The sequence below is a fragment of the Lepidochelys kempii genome, chromosome 8 (genome assembly GCF_965140285.1).
Source record: "Lepidochelys kempii isolate rLepKem1 chromosome 8, rLepKem1.hap1, whole genome shotgun sequence".
NCBI classification, from domain to species: domain Eukaryota; kingdom Metazoa; phylum Chordata; order Testudines; family Cheloniidae; genus Lepidochelys; species Lepidochelys kempii.
This window is the reverse complement of record NC_136387.1, coordinates 41,877,747-41,901,680: the sequence shown is the minus strand read 5'-3', so window position 1 is coordinate 41,901,680 and position 23,934 is coordinate 41,877,747. Positions and strand designations below refer to the sequence as shown.

The window sequence follows — 23,934 nt, the reverse complement described above, 5'->3', positions numbered from 1 at the left end:
TTCCTTTAATATTCTTGGATGAAGATTATCTGTGCCCCCCGATTTAGTCCCATTAAGCTGTTTGAGTTTCCCTTCTACCTCAGATATGGTAATATCTACCTCCATATCCTCATTCCCATTTGTCATGCTACCATTATCCCTAAGATCTTCATTAGCCTTATTAAAGACTGAGGTAAAGTATTTGTTTAGCTATTGGGCCATGCCTAGATTATCCTTAACCTCCACTCCATCCTCAGTGTTTAGCGGTCCCACTTCTTCTTTCTTTGTTTTCATCTTGTTTATATGGCTATAGAACCTTTTACTATTGGTTTTAATTCCCTTTGCAAGGTCCAACTCTACTTGACTTTTAGCCTGTCTCACTTTATCCCTGCATGTTCTGACCTCAATAAGGTAGCTTTCCTTGCTGATCCCTCCCATCTTCCACTCCCTGTATGCTTTCTGCTTTCTTTATCACCTCTCTGAGATGCTTGCTCATCCAGCTTGGTCTATAACTCCTGCTTATATATTTTTCCCCCTTTCTTGGGATGCAGGCTTCCGATAACTTGAGGATCGCCAGCAGCAAAACACGGTGCTCTGGCAGCAAAGCACAGATTGGCTGATTAGCATAATGGAGCACCAAGCGGACTCTATCCAGGCGCTCGTCGACATGCAGGCAGAACACTACCGCACTCGCCCCCCCACCCCCGCAGACCTTGTCCCAAAATTCTTTCCCTTGTGTCCCCATGTCCCCTCCAACCCACTTTCCCCAACATCCGGGTTCTTACCGCCCCCAGCTGCCTCCTACACCCCTAGCTTCAGCATCCACCCATGAAAACTATGACCCTTATCCACTGCACTCAACTCCCCTCAACATGCCTTACAGCCATCCTGAAGTGCAACACTCAGTGCATAGCACTCCAGACAGTATTCCAGAGTATGAAATCAGGACATACTCAAGTCTGTGAGTGAACCGGTCCCCACCCCACCCCCTTGCCATTGTGGTATTGCTGAGTTACTTTGTTTTTATTTCAATAAATGAATTTTTTTTCAATAAATGGAGTTTTTCACGTTGATAACACACTTTATTAGTGCATAAAGCAAAATATACCTTAGCCCAGGAAAGCAACAAGCACTACAATTCAGTGTACCAAACACAGCCACTGCACTTAACTCCTGTGCAGAGCAACAGACATTACTGGTGGCTTTCAGCCTCAAATTGCTCCCTCAAGGCATCCGTAATCCTTGCAGCCCCACGCTGGGCCCCTCTAATAGCGCTGCTCTCTGGCTGTTCAAGTTAAGCCTCCAGGTATTGAACCTCTGAGGCCCATGCCTGAGTGAAGCTTTCACCCTTCCCTTCACAAATATTATGGAGGGTACAGCACGCAGATATAAGCGCGGGGATGGTGGATTCGGCCAAGTCCAGCTTTCCATAAAGAGAGTGCCAGCGACCCTTCAAACGGCCAAAAGCACATCCACAGTCATTTGGCACTGGCTCAGCCTGTAGTTAAACCGTTCCTGGCTGCTGTCCAGGCTCCCTGTGTAGGGTTTCATGAGCCACAGCATTAAAGGGTAAGCGAGGTCTCCAAGGATCACAATGGGCATTTCGACTTCACCTACGGAGATCCTCTGCTCTGTGAAAAAAGTCCCAGCTTGCAGCTTCCTGAACAGGCCAGTGTGCCGAAAGATGCATGCATCATGCACCTTTCTGGGCCAGCCTGCATTAATGTCAATGAAACGCCCATGGTGATCCACAAGCGCCTGGAGAACCATGGAGAAATACCCCTTTTGGTTAACATACTCGGAGTCTAGGTGGTCTGGTGCCAGAATAGGAATATGCACCCCATCTCTCGCCCCTCTGCAGTTAGGGAAACCCATTTGTTCAAAGCCAGCCACAATGTCATGCATGTTACCCGGAGTCACAGTTCTTCTGAGCAGGATGCGATTAATGGCCCTGCAAACTTGCATCAACACAATTCCAACAGTCAACTTTCCCACTCCGACTGGTTAGCTGGAGTTGCCAGCTTCCAGATTGCAATAGCTACCTGCTTCTTCACCATCAGGACAGCTCTCAATCTCGTGTCCTTGCGCCGCAGGGTGAGGGCAAGTTCAGCACACAGTCCCATGAAAGTGGCTTTTCTCATCCAAAAGTTCTGCAGCCACTGCTCATCATCCCAGATTTGCAGAACGATGTGATCCCACCACTCAGTGCTTGTTTCCTGAGCCCAAAAGCAGCATTCCAAGGTGGAGAGCATGTCTGTGAATAAGACAAGCAATTTCGTGTTAAATGCGTTACTTGACTCCATATCGTTGTCAGACTCCTCACTGTCACTTTGGATCTTAAGGAGTAGCTCAAATGCTAAATGTGACATGATGGCGAGACTCGTCAGCATCCTCCTCAGCAGTTCGGGATCCATTCCCACAGACCGAAAGGGAAGACAGAGTGTGCCGCACAGAAACCATTGAAAGATGGCGCCAAATGTGGACAGAAACACGGGGATTGCTGGGATGCGACGTGATGCATCACAGGGCGTTGGGACAGGATCCAAAATGCCCCGCACCCCATGCCCCCTTCCCACAAGCCACAGCGCCAGAATGGGAAGAGGTGCTCTGTGGAATAGCTGTCCATAATGCACCACTTCCAATGCCGCTGCAAGTGCTGCGAATGTGGCCACGCCAGTGCGCTTGCAGCTGTCAGTGTGGACAGACCAGCTTTCCCTGGTGCACTCTCCGAAGGCTGATTTAACCCAAAGCGCTGTACAGCTGCAAGTGTAGCCAAGCCCTCAGTTCTCCAACCTGGGATGCCTTTAACACTGCTTTGCTAATGAACAGCTACTCCTGGCCCACCACACACAGCCTCCAGCATGTAACTTGCTCCCAGCTACACAGTATTGCTGCTAGCTATTCACTCATGAATTACATTGCAGAAGAATACCAGCAGATTCCCAGTCCCAGATTTCCAGAAATATGTATCTTGTACTGCTCAGTACCCTCCTAAACAATACAAGCTCTGAGAAAGTATGTCATTTTATCAAAGAAAAATGGTATGCACAAGGCTTGTTATTGGAAGTGGAGTTCCCCACGCACTTTAATCTAAACACACTGATCGATAAAATCTATCTTTCTGTTGTTAATAAACTTAAGTGATTACAAGTGCTGATACATAAAAGTCAGGACTGATTACAAAAGGAGGGACTTGATGACGCATGTAATGCATTCTCTGCTAAAGTAGAGAATGCATCACAACAAGTCGGTGCTGAGAGCATGTGGAATTGGTCGACGCTATACCTGGCTCATGAGACAGCTCACGGTGTCTGACACCGTCAGGTAGTCCAGAGACATCTACATGGAGCACATCATGTGACACCGTCAGTACCAGGTTGTCAAGGTTCCTTCCCCACTCTGAATGCTAGGGTACAGATGTGGGGACCTGCATGAAAACCTCCTAAGCTTACTTTTACCAGCTTAGGTTAAAACTTCCCCAAGGTACAAACTATTTTACCCTTTGCCCTTGGACTTTCGCTGCCACCACCAAACGTCTAACACCGGTATTATTATTATTATTAGGAAAGAGTTTGTTTGGAAACATCTTTCCCCCCCAAAATCCTCCCAAATCTTAACCCCTTTTTTCTGGGGAAGGTTTGATAAAAATCCTCACCAATTTGCATAGGTGACCACAGACCCAAACCCTTGGATCTTAAGAACAATGAAAAAAGCATTCAGTTTTTTAAAAGAAAAATTTTAATAGAAGAAAAAGTAAAAAAGAATCACCTCTGTAAAATCAGGATGGTAAATACCTTACAGAGTAATTAGATTCAAAACATAGAGAATCCCTCTAGGCAAAAGCTTAAGTTACAAAAAGACACAAAAACAGGAATATCCATTCCATTCAGCACAGCTTATTTACTCAGCCATTTAAACAAACAGAATCTAACACGTCTAGCTAGATTACTTACTAAGTTCTAAGACTCCATTCCTGTTCTGTCCCCGGCAAAAGCATCACCCAGACAGACCCAGACCCTTTGTTTCTCCCCGCCGCCCGCTTTGAAAGTATCTTGTCTCCTCATTGGTCATTGTGGTCAGGTGCCAGCGAGGTTATCCTAACTTCTTAACACTTTACAAGTGAAAGGGTTTTTCCTCTGGCCAGGAAGGATTTTAAAGGTGTTTACCCTTCCCTTTATATTTATGACACAGGCCAAGTAATCAAGAATGCTGGTCAGGGAAATAACCCACTTCCTTCCTTCGCTGATGACCCAAGGGGCACACCACACCCATGTACTTATTCACTACACCAACACTGACTTGGACTCTAAATACATTCTGTGGGTGGCGTACCCGAGATCACTCATCCACTGACGTCTCAAAAACTCCCGCACCCCAATCTGGGTCTATGCTGGTTATCTGCTATGTATATATCTTATGAACCTTGTAACCAACACTAGTAATCCCTCATAACCCAAGCCTGATCACAGATGTACAGTAACTTCCTTCTTAACTTGCATAAATTTGATTTTAAACATTAACTTTAATAAAATCGTTGTCTGTACAGCACATGCTTAGAGTATCTGGAGCTGTGGATGGAACCCCTGGATACTTCTCTTGTTTCATGTGGACAGGATTGCCCTGAGTAAGACACTAAATTGGAATGATGTGGAGTCTTGTATCAAATACTTGACAGAGAAGGGGGTAAAAATTGATGACATTAAGCGCTTTGATCAGTTCAGCAATATCAAGAAATGTATGGAAGGTTCTTACAGTGATGAAAAGCTCAATAATTTCCTAGTAAATTACCAAAAATGGATCAAATATTTTGAGAAGTCCAAAATCATTGAATGTTGCTGTTAAAGTTTGCACAGTTCATCTTTACTGTTCCCTCTCACAATGCAAATGTAGAGCAAGTTTTTTCACTGATGCCAAGCCGGCCCACAAAGGAAAGGAACTGAAGACTGCTGCATTGCTGAAAAGGATCCTGCTTGTACAGTACAACATCAGGCCCACATCTTGCAAAGACTTCCATGGCTCCTTGCTGAGCCATCAGCCACTGCTGGGAAAGATGAGCTCTTCAGAGAAATACGCCTGGGTGGCCTGTCTACAGGAACACCGGACTGATAGTTACTTGGGAGGCCATTACACTTATTTACACATTAGATTAGAGAGTAGCAGCCGTGTTAGTCTGTATCCGCAAAAAGAAAAGGAGGGCTTGTGGCACCTTAGAGACGAACAGATTTATTAGAGCATGAGCTTTCGTGAGCTACAGTTTACTTCATCAGCTGCACGCGATGAAGTGAGCTGTAGCTCACGAAAGCTCATGCTCTAATAAATCTGTTCGTCTCTAAGGTGCCACAAGTACTCCTTTTCTTTTTACACGTTAGAGATTCCAAGTAGAAACTGTACCCCGCTGCTGCACCCCCTACTGGGGAACTGGAACTATGCTAACCCTAAGCCCCGAGCCCGCGCCAGGATCCCCTCCTGTCACCAGGGCCGGCTCCAGCTTTTCTGCAGAGAAGAAAAATCCGATTGAGCGGCCGCCGAAGACCCGGACCTGCCACCCCTTGCTATTTTTTTTTTTTTGAAGCAGAAAAGAATTTTATTTGTGTAACACTTACAAAGAATCACCAAAAAGGATAAAGCAAAACTATGCAACAGAACAGAAGCAAACACAAGGTATAACACAGCAGCCTTCAGCAGGCAGACGTGTTCAGGCCAGCCTGGGCCCAGAGCGGGGTGCTTCCGCCACACTCGTGGTCGCCCCTCGCTATTGGCCGCCCCAAGCACCTCCTTCTGGCGCCCGGAGCCGGCCTTGCCTGTCACTGCCGGCGGGGCTCCACTCGGCCCAGCCCACCCTTGCAGAGCGCCCAGGCAGCCCCGCGATGATTGGGCACCGCTCAGCCCGTGCCCGCCCATGAGCCCACAGTCACGCCACGGCGAGGGCCCCCGCGAGCGTCCCGATTGGTAGGCTGCTGTGCGGGGCGGTGCCTACGGGAGCGAGGCGGGGCCCGCCGAGGGAGCGTGGCCGGGTCTGGGCCGTGCGCGCGGTCTGTAACGGCGCGCGGAGACACTCGCTAGTTTACGGTGCCCGCTCGAGGCTGCGGGATGCAGCCCGTGGTGCTGGTCACCGGCGCCAGCAGGTGAGGAGGGGCCAGGCGGAAGCAGCCTCGTCCATCTGGCGGGGGGCGGGCTCGCTCGCTCGCTCGCTCGGGGGTGCCCTATGCAGCCCGCTCACCGGGGGTTGTGTGGGACCCTAGGCCACCCCCCGGGGTCTGGGAGGCAGGAGCTGTTGGGGAGCACTTTTGGCGGCTCCACAGGCGCAGGGGGCTGGGAGCAGCCGGCTCCGCTTCCCTGGCCCCAGCCGTGTCGCTTGGGGGAAGGGATCACCCTGCTCTCACCGGCGGCGGGGAGTGCCGTGCCCCGGCTGGGAGCTGGCGGAGTGGAGCGGGCTGAGGCCAGGTTGTCCCGCTTCCCGCCGCTGCCACTGAGTGTGGGGTCGCTGGGGGAGGAGGTGGAGCGGGGGGGGGGGGAACGGTAAGGGGCCGGGTGGAGCGGGGGGGGGGGGGAACGGTAAGGGGCCGGGTGGAGCGGGGGGGGGGGGGAACGGTAAGGGGCCGGGTGGAGCGGGGGGGGGGGGGACGGTAAGGGGCCGGGTGGAGCGGGGGGGGACGGGGGACGGTAAGGGGCCGGGTGGAGCGGGGGGGGGGGGAACGGTAAGGGGCCGGGTGGAGCGGGGGGGGGGGGGAACGGTAAGGGGCCGGGTGGAGCGGGGGGGGGGGGAACGGTAAGGGGCCGGGTGGAGCGGGGGGGGGGGGGGAACGGTAAGGGGCCGGGTGGAGCGGGGGGGGGGGGGGAACGGTAAGGGGCCGGGTGGAGCGGGGGGGGGGGGAACGGTAAGGGGGCCGGGTGGAGCGGGGGGGGGCGGGAACGGTAAGGGGCCGGGTGGAGCGGGGGGGGGGCGGGAACGGTAAGGGGCCGGGTGGAGCGGGGGGGGGGGGCGGGAACGGTAAGGGGCCGGGTGGAGCGGGGGGGGGGGGCGGGAACGGTAAGGGGCCGGGTGGAGCGGGGGGGGGGCGGGAACGGTAAGGGGCCGGGTGGAGCGGGGGGGGGGGCGGGAACGGTAAGGGGCCGGGTGGAGCGGGGGGGGGGCGGGAACGGTAAGGGGCCGGGTGGAGCGGGGGGGGGGCGGGAACGGTAAGGGGCCGGGTGGAGCGGGGGGGGGGGGGAACGGTAAGGGGCCGGGTGGAGCGGGGGGGGGGGGAACGGTAAGGGGCCGGGTGGAGCGGGGGGGGGGGGGAACGGTAAGGGGCCGGGTGGAGGGAGTTGTCCGGGGCCCAGCACCCCCCTAGGGAGGGGCCTGCCCCTTGCAGTGGGCGCAGCCTGCTCGGGGGCTGGCCGGGGGCCAGGGCTTGTCGTGGGGGCTTGTGCTGCCTTGTATACAGCACACAGCTGCCTAGGTCACCGTGAAATTTGGGGTGATTTGGTGCCCTAAACTTCCTGGTGCCCTCCGCAGCTGCGTATGCCTAAGTGGTGCGGTGCCAGGCTGACTGGGCTCTTGTCTCCCTGGACCGTTGCAGTGGCATCGGCTCCGCCCTATGCAAGCGGTTACTGCAGGAGGACGCTGGGGTCCGGCTGTGCCTGGCCTGCCGGAGCATGCAGAAGGCTGCTGCCACCAAGGCCATGCTGCTGGCTGCCCACCCTGCCGCCCAGGTTACCTTCGTGCACCTGGATGTCAGCAGCCTGGAGTCTGTCCTGCAGGCAGCCAGCGAGATCCAGTGCAGGTGTGTGGAGCCTGCCCGGGCTCAAGGTGGGTGGGTGCTGTGCCCCTAGCCCTGGCTGAGGAGAGTGAGCAACAGGGACCTCTCTGGTTCAATCCGCTGCATCCAGCAGGTGTGTCTTGCCGGCCCTCAGGCCTGGGAATAAGCCTGTAGCACAGTCAGTTCTTTCACTCTGAGTAGGGGGAAAGGGCTGAGATGTGTCCTCCTTTAGCTCAGCTGGTGGTGGTCAAATGCCATCCTCTAGTGTGTGTAGGGCAAAGAGGGGACTCTTTGCCCAGCTTGCATTTGCTGCAGGCAGCTGTCATAGAATCATAGAAAATTAGGACTGGCAGAGACCTCAGGAGGTCATCTAGTCCAATCGCCTACTTAAAGCAGGACCACCCCCAATCGCCTACTTAAAGCAGGACCACCCCCAACTAAATCAAGGACCAACACCAACTAAGTTCCTGTCAGGCTCTGCAAAGTCCTTGTGCAGCCAGTGGTTTGGGCACCATGCTTCACAAAATGTGGAAATTCAATGTGTACACAGCATAGGAATGTTACAAGCCCCCCTTCTGTTGTGCCCCGTATTCCTCTCTCCCCCCACCCCCCAACTACCAGTCTTACCTCTTCAGCTACTGCAGTGACCTCTTTCACCTACCACAGTCCAAAAGTATACCACTGAGCCTGACCTGCTAAAGCGTTTCCTTGAAACCAGGAGCACTGGATAGCTCCAGACAGGAAGTGATCTGTTTGCCACTTGCCTTAATGTTGCTGGCCACAATGTCCTGTCTTGAACAGGAGAGTCGCAGAACTTAATGATACAAGTTACAGATTTTACAATTGCATTTGAGCGTAACACTCCCCACTGTTGCTTCCACTAGCTCTCCTGGAATAGGAGAGCCACAGGTGTGTTGAGCACCCTGCCATCTAGATCTGGTCTGAGAGGGTTAGACAACACAACAAAAATGCATCCGCCTCAGGAACCTTGTATGTACTAAGGCTCCTGGTATTGCTTCCAACCTCCCAAAAAGAGCTGAACTGGTGGTGGCAACAATAGGAAATCTGATTCTTCCACTGCAGGTCAGGTCACTTCTGGGTTTGTTTCAGGGGTGGTGAAGTTTTGTTTATACACTGCTTTGAGATCTTTAGTTGGAAAGTAGTAACTGCAGAGTTACTCTGGTGATATCTGTGTTATAAAAATCCCAGTCCAAGAAGATATTAGCCTATGGAAGTTAGGTGCCTAAATTCCTTTGAATTAACCTAATCTTATTTTCTCTTGAAAATCCTGGATAGCTAACTGAAATTTGAGGCATACAGAAGTTTGGAAAATGGATTACTTGTGGGCATCAGTTATATTTTAAGAACTCTAGATTTGACCCGCAACACTCCAGATTTTGTGGGATTTTTACATTCAGAGTGAATTTTACAGTTCAGATCCCTATAATGGACTCAATCAAGAACTCTCAGAATCTGGGAAACTTATTCTGGATCCCAGCTCTGGATCATGTCTAGTTTTATTTTGCAAAATGACATTATCATGATTAGCTTAATATTCTTTGAACTTCAAAATAAAGAAATGACTTGTCTCTGAGCTTCTGTCTCCATTGTGGGCTAGCATTAGCTGTGGTGGTTTTTGTTTTTGTTTTTTATTTTTTATGAGATGCTCTAGTAATAGCCATAACCAACCATACTGTTTGTTTCCTTTGTGTAGGTTCCAGCGCTTGGACTGTCTCTTTCTGAATGCTGGGACCATGCCAAATACCCATGTTAGCTTCAAAGCACTGATCTCTGGTCTCTTCTCCGGGTACAGAATACTATCCTTAAGTAACAGTCAGATACTTTTCTCTTCCTGGTTTTGTCCTTGGATGAGTGAGGGGAGATACAAAATGGGTGATGGCATGAATGAATGTTCCAGTGATTCACTGAGATTTTGGATGGCTGATAATGTGAGGGATGGTTAACGAAACACTGAATGAGTGGGTGGTTTAGTTAAAAGGTGAACAGATCTTCTTTCTGTTATAGTCATTACTTAGGAAGTCATAAATGTGCATGGTAGTCTACAAAAGCCTTCTGCTCAGAAGAGTTTGCAGTCCAGGTAAAGCAGAAAGGCTTACCAAACTGGATTCAATGGATTATAACAGGGGTTCTCAAACTGGGGGTCATGATCCCGCAGGGAGTTGTGAGGTTATTACATGGTCACCAAAAAGCTTGTTATGAGAACCCCTGGTCTAGAGAAGGTACTTGAAAGAATAGGGGAAACAGTATGTTTAAGACAGTGGGGAAGGTGTGGGAAGACTGAGAAGGAGGGAGAAACATGTATTGAGGTAGAGAATGGTATTAAAGGTATAGCAGGCAGAAGTAAGGGGCTTCTGAGGTTTGGGCCTCTCGTGAAGGAGGGGAGTGAGGTGATGGTGAGCAACTTCTCTGTTTAAAGAGACCAGCATGATCTTGCTTGGCAGATGAAAATGAAGAGCTGAGACTGCTGTGGAGGCATGCTGGGAATGCCATAGTTAAGGTATCAGAGTAGCAGCCGTGTTAGTCTGTATTCACAAAAAGAGAAGGAGTACTTGTGGCACCTTAGAGACTAACCAATTTATTTGAGCATAAGCTTTCGTGAGCTACAGCTCACTTCATCAGATGCATTCAGTGGACATAAGGTAGTATCGGGTCTCTGCCTCTGATAGGAACTTAACATCTGTGTTTAACAGCTTGGGAACAGGAGAAGAGAAACTGGATGTGGGATGTGAGCCAAGGCTGGGGATGGTTTGAATAGTTTGAGAAATGAGCAAATGGATCTAGGCCTTGTCCAAACATGGAAAACTTTAACTCTACTGGTATGGCTGGAGGGGTACAGCTCACATCACACCATCGGTCACTGGTATACAAGTGCTTATACTGGTACAGTTGATCCTTGTATGGGAAGGGGAAGTAAGCTATACTGGTATAAGGCATATTTTATACCAGTACAACCATCTCAGTTAAAAAAAAAATCATACCCTTAATGTAGGCTGGTGTATGCACAGGTCTTGTAACAGCATAAAAGTGTGGAGATAAAACTGGTGCTGTAGGTGGAGACTATGGATTTGATAGCTGGAATGAGGAATTAATTCCACCAGACAAGTCAGATGTGTTAATGGCCTACTGGGCATGAAGGGGGCTGTGGGTGGGGAGGCAAAAATATTAATAGAGAAAAATGGGTCACCATGCAGCCCGTAGGTGTGCACAGGAGGCTGGGAGAGAGCCGGAGATCAGCAACAACATTGCAGGGGCATCAAGTTCTTCTCAAATAGCAATGAATTATGGTTTGTTGTATCCCTCTGAAGTAGGGAAATAGGTCATCCCCCTCACCTCCATATATAGGAAAGCTGAGTCATGGAAGTTAAGTGAGTGAAAATTCAGTGACTGACAGAGCCAGGAACTCCTAACTCTTATTTGCTTTAACCTCTAGACTGCTTTTCCTCTGAGTTACAGCCCATGTTACAGGCTCCCATTTAGTTTGTGAGCAGCAAACTGGAAATCAGTTTTGTTTTTTGTTTTAAAAAAAAACTGTTTTCTGTTGTAATACAAATCTCTAAAATCAAATCTCAGTAAAAATTGGAGCTGGCTGAAGTCTTTCAAAGTTTAGTTGAAAGACTTTTAAACAATTTTTTTGTTTTTAAAAATACAAAGTAAACAAAACACCCTGACACTGGGATCTTTGCTTTTCAAAATGTATGCTGTTAAATATTTAAGATTATCAGAATTTTTCCTTTTTTAAAAAGTGATTTTGAAAAAACAGACTATTTTGAACCTTCAGAATGGAAAACTCCTTGCAGAACCAAATTCAGAAGTAATTTTCAATCTGTTGTAGAGCTGGTCAAAATACTAAAAATGATAAGAATTGTTCAATAAAATTATCACCTGAAGAAGCTATAGCTCTGTCTAAAATTTCCTCTCTCCTCTCCTTGTATTCCAGGAAAGCAGTCCATATGCTGAGCACAGCAGAGGGGCTGTTAACTCAAGAAGACTTCATCACTGCAGATGGCCTGCAGGCTGTGTTTGAAACCAACCTCTTTGGGCACTTTATACTGGTAAAACTGCTACTGACAGTCAGGCCCCAATTCTGCGTCAGTGTGCAGTTTTGGGTAGAGCAGGAATTAAATGGGTCGGTTCACCTCTCTTCCAATGTTCCTGTACACTGACCCAGTCTGGAGTGTATCTGAGTAATGTGCAGTGGTCCAGGCATAGGGCAGGAGGCCGCACCATCCCCTGTACATACCCTGGCCTGGTCAGCTATCTCCTAGTGGCTGAATGACAGCCAGGTTTGGGATTTCCCAATGTGCAGGCAACATTTCTTACTGAAAGAGTTAGAATCACTTCAGGGTTACTCTGCACAGCCAGCAGACATGTTGGCTCCTAAGAGAAACAAAGGCCTGGTTCTCCCTACTTTGCAGCCTGTCTCCTGTGCAAAGTGAATGCAAACAGGCTATAAAATGCTACCAACCAGGATCTGGGTCTGAGGTATACCAGTGACATGATTCTCTGCTTACTTGTTTCTTTTGCGGTCAGTTAACCCAAACCCCTGCCCTCTAGACTAGCGTAACTGAAGTGGGAATTATTTTCAAATATCCTGGGATAACTGCTGAAATGGATAATCACTCTCTTATCTCCTTAGATTCGGCAGCTTAAGCCTCTGCTATGTTGCCTTGAAAAGCCCTCCCTGCTCATCTGGACATCTTCCAGCAATGCCAGGAAGTCTGCTTTCGCTCTCACTGACTACCAGCACAGCAAAGGCAAAGAGTCTTACAGTTCCTCCAAATATGCCATTGACCTAGCTAGTGTGGCTCTGAACAAGCACTTTAACAAGCAGGTGAGGCTGTTTACCCTATGGTACGATGCGGAAAGCTGTTGCACTTGAGCATGTTGGTCTGAGAAATGTTGATAAGGTGGCATGCTCGTCAGTGGCAGTAGTATGTTGATGCATAGAAGTACCACGTAGCAGTGTTCAATTGCGTAATAGATTGCTTCATGGATGTGAAGGAGCTTAGCTAGGGTGAGTTTCAAGTAAGTATGATTGGTAGGATGTGGTAGGGAATGTTTGGTATAGAAGTTGCAGTTTTAAACCTCACAGAATTGAGCTCTTACCTTCAGAATATTTGGAAGCTGTAGCCTTGGCTTTGGGACAGACATTATCTCTCTTTGCTGGCTGCATTGTATTGATATTTAATAAACCTTCCACTCTGTGGACTCATCCACATGGTGACTGGCCTGATCTGTCACATGAATTAAGCAGTCCATCTAGTCTAGCAACCTGTCTAAGACTGGCTAAGAAACATTTTAGAGGAAGGTGCAAGAAACTCATATGGGACAACTATAGAATAACTTGCCTGTAAGGGAAACTTCTGCCAACTGATGTGCCTTTTGCTCAGAGGTAGGAGTTGATAGGGCAAGTATTTTTAGAAGGGCCATCTGATATGACTGGATGGCCTGTAAAATCTGTGGCATCGCAGCAGATACAGGCATGGGAGCTGTTGACTATCCCACACTAGAATCTTGGACAAGAGGCAGGGCCTTCCCTGTCATGGGCCTGTGACTGGAATTAATGCTGCTTTCCCTTGTTCTGTGCCAGTCCATAAGTGGCAGCCTTCTTTCTGGAAAGAGTTGCCATCCCTTACTGCTGTTTAACTGCTATTTGGTGGGAGAGGGCTTACCTATATGTTGAGGATGAGGAATGTATGTTTCTCTACACATCTCTGCTCAATGCTGCACAGGGACATCTGCTGACTTTGCATTGTGAGGCCTTTTGGAAGGTGTGAGACACCTTGTAATACTTTTTCTGGTGTGTTCTTTCCAAGCAGATATGCAGCATTTAGTGTTGGCTTGTATCCTCTCTTCCTGCTTCTGCAGGGGCTGTATTCCAGTGTAGTTTGTCCAGGTCTTGTGATGACTAACCTGACTTATGGAATTCTGCCATCTTTCTTCTGGAAGCTGCTTATGCCCATCATGTGGATAGTGAGTAATCCATCTGAAAGTGTGGGTTTATTTCCAACTCTTTGGGCTGGGATGGTCTTGGGCATTTCACTCCTAGGGGTATACACAGTGCCCTGTCTGCCTTATCACCAAGCCGGTTATACAGTGTCCTTTGCTCAGAGTGTGAATGGAAATGTAGCAGATTGCTTCACGTTGGGTTGGGAAGTAGCCTTTTGCCAAAGTGACTCTTCGGCCCTTAGGACCAGCAGGGTCAGTTTGGAAGATGGAGTTTCGGCAAATAGATGCCTAGATAGCTTGGGGCTCCTTATCTGCAGAGGCTTGGAGAGGGCTGGTGAACAGCCAGCCATTTTTTCCCCCATTCATATATTTGTAAATGGGTGCAAAGCCAGGGCTACCAGTTATGTGGTGCCCCATGGTTATGTGACTCGTGGTGGGATACTGCTGTGTGCCATGTGCTGCAACAGCCAGAGAAGAAGCTGTATCTTGATACAGTGGTCCTTTGCCATGCATGTTGTAACAGAATGGCAAGGGTCTCCTGCTGTTTCACTCTGTTAGGTGTTGAAATTCTTAGGGCACTGTAGGTGAATTATGTTCCACCTTGATAGCAGGCAGGTAGAGGTAGCCCTCTGGGGAATCAAGAGCTAGCATCTGGGACAGGCATAGGCTAGATGAGAAAGGAACCTTTATACAGCCACGCCTGGAAAGGAGGCTTAGGCTGAGTTTCAGGGACCTCCGTGAATTTCCCTTCAGTTAATTTAACCCAAAGCACAAGAGTAGGATCATGCTCTGCAGCGAGTGAGACTTTCTGGAGCTGGGACTCTACCACCAATCACCTTTTATGGCCCAAGATCAATATTGCTGCTGAGAGATGGTAGTGGGGGACCCTAGATGGGGAAGCTGATTTTAACCATGGCCTTTGATCTCTGGTTGCTCAGCCTCATGCCTTAGGCTCATTTCCCAGAGGCACTGAGCACTTACCACTCCAATAGCCCCCATCAGAATTATTGGTGCTCAGCACCTGTGGGAATTAAGCAGAAACTGGGCAACTAAAAGCAGATGGACCCCAAATCTGAGACTGTTCTTGATCACCTGAACCATAGTTAATAACTAGGCTGGTATTTTCAAAGCACTAAGCATTGGCATATGGTAAACTTCCCACTCCAGTAGGAACAGAGCTAGGTAATCCATGCCTCTGAACGGCTCACACTCAATTAATGTTCCTACACATGGAAAATGATTCCTAAGAGAATACAAACTTCAGCAGTGAAGTCACCAGCTTTTAAGTGTGTTTTGTTTCTCCCTGGCACCTCTGGTGGAAAGTGGCCTCTTCAACATGCTTCACTTTCTTTCACCTCCCTTTACTCTACTCTCCCCACCCCTACACCTTTCCTTTACTATCTCATCCTGTGCCTGTTCTCTTCGTCTGCAGCCCTCAGTTTTCCAGCCTTGCTAATATTCCACACACTATCTACAGACAGCCAGACTTCCTATGTCCATCAGCCAGGCACCTTTCCATCTGTCTTACGAGCAGCTGCCTGTATTTGGCCTTAGCACTGCTGCCACAAACTACTACCTGCTTGCTGTTGGGACCCGCCTGTGCCAGCCCCAAATAAGTCTGCTCTCTCTGCTGGCTGCCACCTCCTAGAATCGTAGAATATCAGGGTTGGAAGGGACCACAGGAGGACATCTAGTCCAACCCCCTGCTCAAAGCAGGACCAATCCCCAACAAAATCATCCCAGCCAGGGCTTTGTCAAGCCGGGCCTTAAAAACCTCTAAGGAAGGAGATTCCACCACCTCCCTAGGTAACACATTCCAGTGCCTCGCCTCCCTCCTAGTGAAAAAGGTTTTCCTAATATCCAACCTAAGCCTCCCCCATTGCAACTTGAGACCATTGCTTCTTGTTCTGTCAATCACTTTTCACTCACTGAATCACTTTTCATTGGATGACAAGGTGTCATAAATTGTACTCCACCCACAGCTTGGGAGCCAGCTCAGAAAGGAGGTGGCTGGAAGAAAGGTATATCGGGGGGGGGCGGGGGCTTAGCTCGTCCCCTGCATGCCTGCCGCCCACCTGCCCCCAGCAGCATGGAGAGACTTGTTGGCCGTCTGGATGGTTGTAGTAAATTTGCAGTGGCCCTGGGCTGAAGGGAGTCACCTGGTCATCTAGCTAGAGGCAGGTGGCCCTTACTCAAGGGGTGGGGGAGCTGTTGGCTAGGCCACAAGCAGCAGAGGACCTTGTGCCTTAACACGACTGCTGACCTCCAGGGAGCTCAGTCTTGATTCCTTGCTCCAAGGCATAGGTGTTAGTAAGTTTCATGTCTCGTTTCTTCTTCTCTTTCAGATCCGCTTTTTCACCAAGTCTTACACACTAACTCCATACAATGGAGCAGAAGCTCAGGTATGTAACATGGCTTGCACCTCAAATCACTACTTGTCTGCAGTGTGCAACTCCTCCTAGCCCCCAGGTGTCTGGTACTGGCTGTGAATGCGTCCTCTGCCAGATGAATATATACAAAGCAGTGTTTCTCTCCTCTTGCCCTGTACATCTGAATCACTTTCCACAGTAAGTGCTAAGACACTGAGCTGGTATTTGAGGTTCTTCAAACAAATGTTTTTTCACCCTCTTCTTCCTCACCTATTCAGAGAGACCCTGTGGTCTCTAGATCTCACAGTGATGGTCCCTTCTGCCCTTACCCAAGCCAGGACCTGTATCCCTTCTGGCCTTACAGGTCAGAGCAAATGGTTGTAACACAAGTCATCGAACTGAACCCAGTAACTCCTACCTCAAGCAGAAACCACAAGTGGCTTGTGTTGAACCGTGGCATATCTCGCTAAAGACATGGTAAGTGTAACTACTGTCTATTAGGAGCATGGACTGTGGTGTTCCCAGTACCACAGGGAGCACAGCAGCCAGCTGCCTCTCTGGAGCTTAAGTGGAATATCTCATTGAGGAAACTGGGCAGTTTGGCATCCTCTTCCCTCTTCATGTTGTTAAGCTGTTTTGTTCTAAACTGCATGGCTGTCCAAACAAGCTGGACTGCCTGCCCACACAACTATGCTATTGTCTTTAAAGGTATGGCTCTTCAAACAAAAGCCAGAGTCACTGGATGCACTAATGAAATATCACAGCTGTACTTCACCAATGGGGAAGAACTATGTGGAGTCCCAAAAGGTAAATATAGCAATGACTCTGAAGTCCAATTTACTCTTGAGGCAATTCTGCACCAAGAAAACAAAAATCCTGTGCACAATAGTTTAGTTTAAAATTTCTGCAAACTTTATTGGTCAAATAGATGAGAAGGCTCCAGCATGGCAGGGAGGACACAGGTCTCTGGCTGTGCGGAGTGAGATCACCCTGTAGCTCCATCCCCCCCAGGGCACAGATTTGGTGATGAGGTTACACCTGACCGACACAGCACAAGGGCCAGGACTGCCCCAGAAACATCCTGGGGGGCCTGCCCTCTGTCAGGCATGTGGGCAGGCAGGTTCAGCCTGGCAGGATTCAGGTGTGGGGTGAGGGTTCTGTGTGGGACAGTCTGGGTGCGGGCAGCTCAGTGTGGGGGATCTGGATGCACAGGGAGGGGCTCATTCCGGGTGCAGAAGCAATGGGCTCAGCAGGGGAGGGGTCTGGGCTTGGGGTGGGGAGTCGAGGAGCTGGGTGGAGCAGCGTTCGGGGGTGGGCTAGTCGGAGAGGTCCAGGTGCAGTGGGTATGGGGCTTACTGGGGTTCAAGGGGGGGCTCAGCAGGGGTGGTCTGGGTACAGGGGTGGGGGTTTGGATTTAGGGGTGGTGGTGGGGCTGGGCAGGGACTCCAGACGCAGGGAGTGAGGCCAGGTGTGTGTGTGTCTGGGCCCAAATGCAGGGGGTTGGGCCGGGGGGAGGGAGAAGAGCTTCCTGCAGCTGTGGGAGATTTCTGGGAGTGGATCTGACCTTGCCCTGGCCACAGCCACTCCTGCAGGGGAAGAAGTCCTGTAATCCCCCAGCCTAGTTGGGAGTAGCAGGAAAGCTATCATAAACCTACAGCTAAGGGTAGCATAAAATCCCTCGTGGGTAGCTGTACTGAATTTTTACCTATAAGGGATAAGAAGCTCAAATAACCTACTTGGCACCTGACCAAAAGGGCCAATGAGAAAAGAAGATACTTTCAAATCTGGGGGGTGAGGAGGGTTTGTTTGTGCTCTTTGTTCTCTCTCTGGATGGGGAGAGGGACCAGGCAGGAGAGAAAAATCTCCTAAAAACCTACCAGAAATGAGCATCTAAGATTACAAAAATTGTAAGTAAGGCAAGGGAATGTGTGAATTTTCCCTATGCGAAGTGAGTTTTGTTCCTGGGTGGTGGTTTGTGTGTTTGTTGTTTTGTTTTTGTAACTTTGAAGCTGAGCCTAGAGGAGAGTTCTCTGTGTTTTTAAATATTTTCATCACCTGTAAAAACACCTTCCACCCTGATTTTTACAGAGGTGCTTCTTTTACTTTTTTTCTTAAGTTCTTCTTTTTAAGAATCTGATTTTGATTTTAGTGCCTTAAAGATAAAGGCTCTTGTCTGTGCTTGTATTAAAGGCAATTGGCTGGTATAATCTCAAGCCTCCCCAGGAAAGGGGTGAAAGGGCTTGGGGGGTGATATTTTGGGGAAATAGGGACTCCAAGTGGTCCTTTTCCTGAATTTTTGTCTAAATCACGTGGTGGTGGTGGTGGTAGCAATATTGTCCAAGGACAAGGAAAGAATTTGTGCCTTGGGGAAGTTTTTAACCTAAGCTGATAAAAATAAGCTTAGGGGTCTTTCATGCAGGTCCTCACATCTGTACCCCAGAGTTCAGAGTGGGGAGGGAACCCTGACACGAGCCCAACACGTTTTTAGGAGCCACCAGCTGGCATATCTCCAGAACTCCCCTCCTCCCCCACCACTGCAGTGATTTACCTCTCTGCTGGCTGGTCTGGGTGCCCTAAACAATGTGGCCACGCTGCTGGGAAATGGTGCATAACCACTCTCTCAGCTTCCCTGTCAGAAAGTTCCTTTTCTGCAGAGAAGCAAAGAAATCTGCGGGAGGACATTACATTCTGCACAGGTGCAGAATTCCCCCATGAGTACAAATTGTAAGAGCTGGACTGTTATGTATTGGCTCAAAACACTTACCTAAGGACCTGATTCTTCCATCCTTACTGCTATTTATGCTCTACTGCACAGTGCCTAACCTAGCCTGCCAGTCTCTATCTCACTGTATGAATGCACTGCCTCTGGACTAACAGCTGAGTGCCTAGGTAGGTGGCCTTCTGAGTAGGCATTATAAGACAGTGTCCCCAGCCCTTCTGTGTTAAGACCAGAATCACCAACACAAGGCTTGATGCAACTTCTTGTAACGAGGATGTAGAAGCCTAATGGACTAGTAGGGGGATTGGCTTGAACTTAATTGGATCACAGGAGTTCAAACAAAACCAGCGTGAGACCCAGCCCTTCCCATTCCCTTCAGAGCCAATGAGAGGTATGAGCAGACGTACAAGATTTCTGCTGCTGCAAGGTGGAGAAAGGATCTCCTCTCACTGCTGCCCACCAGGACATGTGTAGTTCAGTGAGGTGGGGGAGTATTCTTCCTTTTGTAGCCTTATCCTTGGAAAGCTCTGACAAGCCCCCTTCTGTTCCAGTGGTCCTCAAAATGCAGGCTCTGTGCTGACTGTACAGTTTTACTCTGACTTTGTAGCAAGCACACAAGATAATACAACTATTGCGGTCATAACAGTGTGCTAGAAATGGTATAGTTATGACAGTCTCTGCACCAGAGAGCTTACAAAGCAAACTGGTGGTGAGGGGAAGGGCTGTTATACCCCAGCTAAGTGACTGTGCTTATGAGTATGTACTTTGTTCTATCTGATTTTAATTATACACTTGTTCTAATTCTGGGTGGGCAACTGGAGTTGAGTGCAGGAGGCCAGGCAGGGCTGAAATGGAGAGGGAGTGCAATCGGCAGGCATGGGGTGCTTGGCAGCTGAAGGGCTGCAGTCACAGCAGAGCCAGAACCTGCAGCCAATTACACTAAAGCAAGGGAGAATTCCCTCTGCAGAGTCAGAATGAAGTAAAAGATGTTAGGCTGTGATGACTCTAGCTGAAAGGCCTAGATTTCACCCCCAGCTGTGATTAATGCTGGCAGTCTTGAGAAGGAGCCTCAAGGCAGGGGCTTCAGTAGTGTACACCATGCAAGTTCCTCCTGGCTTGTGCTGCTGTTTCCTCACTGCAGAGGCTACAGTTTACACTTGTGTCCTTGGCAGCTTGTGCTAATGCTGGGGGAGCGTTCCTTCTCCTCAAAGGCAGTGATTCCACATCCTATCCCACATGAAGCAGCTTTCTTTTATTTGGGGCTGTTGCTCATCTGTGGGAAATGCTAGCCCTCTGTCATTTGGGGCTACAATCCTAACCTCCAGCTCCCTGGGCACATGCCATAAGTGGCTGAGTGGGTACCTTTCAGGAGGAGACTGAGCCTGTCCTTGGCTTTGCCTATCTCTGGCAACATCCAGAGGTTCTTTGTCGGTCCTCACTGCAGCCCCCTTGGTCTAATATTACTGCTCTGGTTTTCTTGCAGATGGATGTGGAAGAAGAAACTACTGAAATATTTTATCAAAAGCTGTTGGAACTGGAGAAGCATGTCCTAACAAGATTGAATGCTCCCTTTAGCTCTAAGTAACAAGATCCAGACAAGGCCTCCAAGGACAAATCTTTCTGGCACTAGTGACATTGGAGTTCCTTCTAAGTGGGTATTATGTGTTTGCAGCAGAGGCCTTCTTGGAGACCTGTGGCTTTGTAGCACCTCTCATCCTTCGCTCAGTCTGGGAAGGAGTGATTTCCTAGAATGGGAGATATGAGAGGGATTGAATAGTTATTTAGTCTCTTGGAGTCCAGTACGAGATTGCTCTCTCCACTAACACTTTCTAGTAACTTGCCTAAACCAGGCCTCCATTTCTGTACGTCATGGTCTTCACAATAAACTGCAGGTTCCAAGAACTACTGAGAAAAAGTATGAATGGGTTGAGAGCTCAGTGTGAGCACAAGGTGAAAATAGGTGGAAGGGCTGGTCTTGCACAGAAGGCTCCTCAGTTGCCAGGCTTCCTGGATAGCCACATATGCCTGTTAAGGTCAGACTCTTCAAAAACTGATCAACATGTCTACATGGACACTTAGTGTGCATGCTAGAGTACTGCAGATTGACACCCCAGCTTGCAGCACACTATGGCCATGCTGCTCGCTAGAAGCCATGTGTGTGCTTTTCTCTTTCAAGCATGAGTAGATCAAAGTGCCTGATGGAATTTTTAGTGCTCACCAGCAGGATCCACACTATCACTTAATGTGATAGGCTGCAGCTTGATGGAGAGAGGTGACCATGCTCTGCTTCTGCCTAAAGTACAAAGTGCTCTTTACACAAAGAAAGGAGCAGTACTGCTTTCACCCTTGGGTTGTAGCATCTTGTATTGAGGCACAGAGTTGGTGCAGACCTCAGACATAACTGCTTCAGCCTTTGGGAAGGCACTTTTGGTACCTGTTGGTAAACTGTTAGAATCCTGTGAGAGCATCAACAAGGGTGATCCAGTTGATATACTATATGGGGACTTTTGGAAAGCCTTTGACAAGGTCCCTCATTAAAGGTTCTTAAGCAGACATGTGATAAGAGGGAAGGCCTTCTCATGGGTCAGTAACTGGTGAGAAGATGGGAAATGAAGGGTAGGAAAGAAATCAATAGCAGTCATAAATTATCTGGGAAAGGGGGTGAATAATGAGTTGGTAAACTTTTGCTGCTGACCTAAAATAACTCCAGATAGTGAAGTCCAAAGCTGAGTGTGAAGACTTAAAGGGATTTTACAAATCTGGGTGCCAAAATGGCAGATGAAGTTGTTGAATGCAAAGTAATCCTGATTGGGAAACACAGACTGAGAGAACCATAGTCCATTCTGCATTTGTGACCCTTCTCCCAGCCAGTGAATGAGAACCTGGACAAGATAGCATCCTACATGAACATCAGAACAAAAGAGCAATGGCCCAGATTTGTTTTAGGGCCTCTGAGTAATAACCAAGCCATTGAAGAGCAGTCTCCTTGGTTGTTTGGTAAGGTGCCTTTGACCTTTCTGATAAATGGCGTCAGCAGCTTTTCATCCCCCGATGTGGCTTAATGGACAGTGCACTGGACAGCCTTAGGAGATCTGGGTTCATTGCTGGCTCTGTCACTGGCCTGCATCATACCCTCTGCAAATAGGGATGATGCTACCAACATCCTTTATAAAGCACTCTGATCTCTTAATGGAGCATTAAATAAGAAGCAGATCTCGCTATTACCACAGGAACCAGGGACATCTCCATGGCCCTAGAGTGCCAAGGGTCCAGGTGAGCAGAGGCAGCTAGATACTCGGACTCCTCCCACCACAGCCTTCTAAATTTTTCACAAAAAATGGAGGATTAGACTCGGGCTGCTTTGTGGCTGGATGGTCCATGTTCACTAGGTTTTTTTGAGAAATGGCAGCAGGTTCTCCTTTCGAAGTCAGCAGCCTGCACTAGGGCAGTGTTTGCAGTCACCACCTACCATGTACCCAGACGTTTTCCATCAGGCTTCACCAGCCAGTAAAGATACTAGCTGTGAAGTAAAGTATTTTCAACATTCTACTTCCCCAGACACCAACACTGGTCAAAGCTCAACCCAAGATGACCTAGCATGTGTTTCTCTGAACAGTAACACAAAACTTTTTCCCAGCAGAAAGGCGTGAGCACCAAGCACAGTCAGCCTGAATCAAGCTAGCTTACTGCTACCCAGAACAATTCTACCTGAGACTTTCCGGTGTGGTGAGGGTAGCAAAGACCCTGATTTTGGTATCCCCCACAGCCATGGCGCAAGATTTACAAAATCAGTGTGATGAATGTGTGGTGAGCAAATGCTGTATGTCCTAGAGTGTGATTTATGTTCTGAACTTCTGAGTTACTGCTCACCTGGCAGAGGGGAGCAGACAGCTCAATGCTTTCCTCACTGAAGTGAGCTGTAGCTCACGAAAGCTTATGCTCAAATAAATTGGTTAGTCTCTAAGGTGCCACAAGTACTCCTTTTCTTTTTGTGAATACAGACTAACACGGCTGTTACTCTGAAACACAATCACAAGGTCACTGATTGTAAGCCACTGAGATGGAATAGGTCTAGTTATCCAAGCAATGGAACAACTACCATATTCTACAAGATGGCCTGACTCAGGGTGATTGGGGAAAACCAACCTGCTGCAGAAGGAAGAACTCAGCAGATCTTTAGGAAAAACATCCAATCCTGATTGAAAAATTGTTAGTGATGGCAAATCCACCACAACCCTTGGTAAATTGGTTAATTACTCTCACTGTCAAAAAATTGCAACTTATTTCCAGTCTGAATTTGTCTAGCTTCAGCTTCACCTGTTTGATTGTGTTAGACCTTTGTCTGCTAGACTGAAGAGCTCATTATTAAATAGTTGTTTCCCATGCGGGTATGTCAAGGGGTGATACAGCACAGGCTAGACAGTCTGAGCTCCTTGAGTCTAACAATCTATTAATCATTCTTGTGGCTCTTCTGTGAACCTTTTCTCAGTTTATCAACCTCCTTGAATTGTTTGGCTGAAGTTCCTCTGTAAATCAGGATGACCAGTGAGAGTGAAGCTGGGGAGGAGGGCAATAGATAAGGAAGAAAGATAGTTGCACAGTATCATCAACCCATGCTTCTTGCTCTGTCAGAGAAAACCTATTCTTCTTCGAGTGATTGCTTATATCTATTCCCATTAGGTGTGCGACAACCAACACCAGCAGTCATGCCAATACCACAGACTCTGCAAAAGGACCAGTATCTCAGCCGTCAATGCACTGATCTGTCTATGGGCCCTTTGATGCCTGGGATGTGTGCACCAGCCAAAGACCTCTTGACTTTGCCCATACTAGGCTCACCTGGTGCCCAAGAAGCAGCACCCCCAGCATTGTCCAGAAACACGGAAGGCTCCACTCTTTGTAGACCAGTGCCAAGGCCCCTTCCTAGGAGGAAGCCTCCTCTGATCGCCTCCCTGCCAACATCACTTTAGCTCCGATCACCGGCACTGGGAGGGTTGGCACTGCCATGGTCTCCCCGCTCCTCTGCCTCTTCCTCTTCAGGATAGTGTTCTAAGCACTGACAGGATTGTTGGCATTAGACACTATTCCCATGGCCTCGGGAGCTACAGCTGCTCTGGTGGCACAGAACAGTTGGCCCATGGGTTCCGGTGGGTTG

The 23,934-nt window shown here is 48.8% G+C and overlaps 1 protein-coding gene across 3 annotated transcripts; it reads left to right on the top strand.

Annotated features, from left to right (window-relative positions):
- Positions 1–5,956: 5,956 nt before the first annotated feature.
- HSD17B7 (hydroxysteroid 17-beta dehydrogenase 7) lies at positions 5,957–22,743 on the top strand. 3 transcript variants are annotated; one of them, XM_073356218.2, is made up of 9 exons: positions 5,967–6,104; positions 7,542–7,745; positions 9,436–9,528; positions 11,680–11,794; positions 12,379–12,573; positions 13,611–13,715; positions 16,037–16,093; positions 16,769–16,867; positions 20,263–22,743. In XM_073356218.2, the coding sequence occupies exons 1-9, from the start codon at positions 6,070–6,072 to the stop codon at positions 20,362–20,364; spliced, it is 1,005 nt and encodes a 334-aa protein (XP_073212319.1). In that variant the 5' UTR covers positions 5,967–6,069; the 3' UTR covers positions 20,365–22,743. The 3 variants fall into 3 exon arrangements, with proteins under 3 accessions (XP_073212321.1, XP_073212320.1, XP_073212319.1); XM_073356219.2 differs by lacking the exon at positions 13,611–13,715 and having other exon boundaries at positions 5,966–6,104; XM_073356220.2 differs by lacking the exons at positions 12,379–12,573; positions 13,611–13,715; positions 16,037–16,093; positions 16,769–16,867; positions 20,263–22,743 and having other exon boundaries at positions 5,957–6,104; positions 9,436–9,548; positions 11,680–11,788.
- The last annotated feature ends 1,191 nt before the right edge of the window (positions 22,744–23,934 follow it).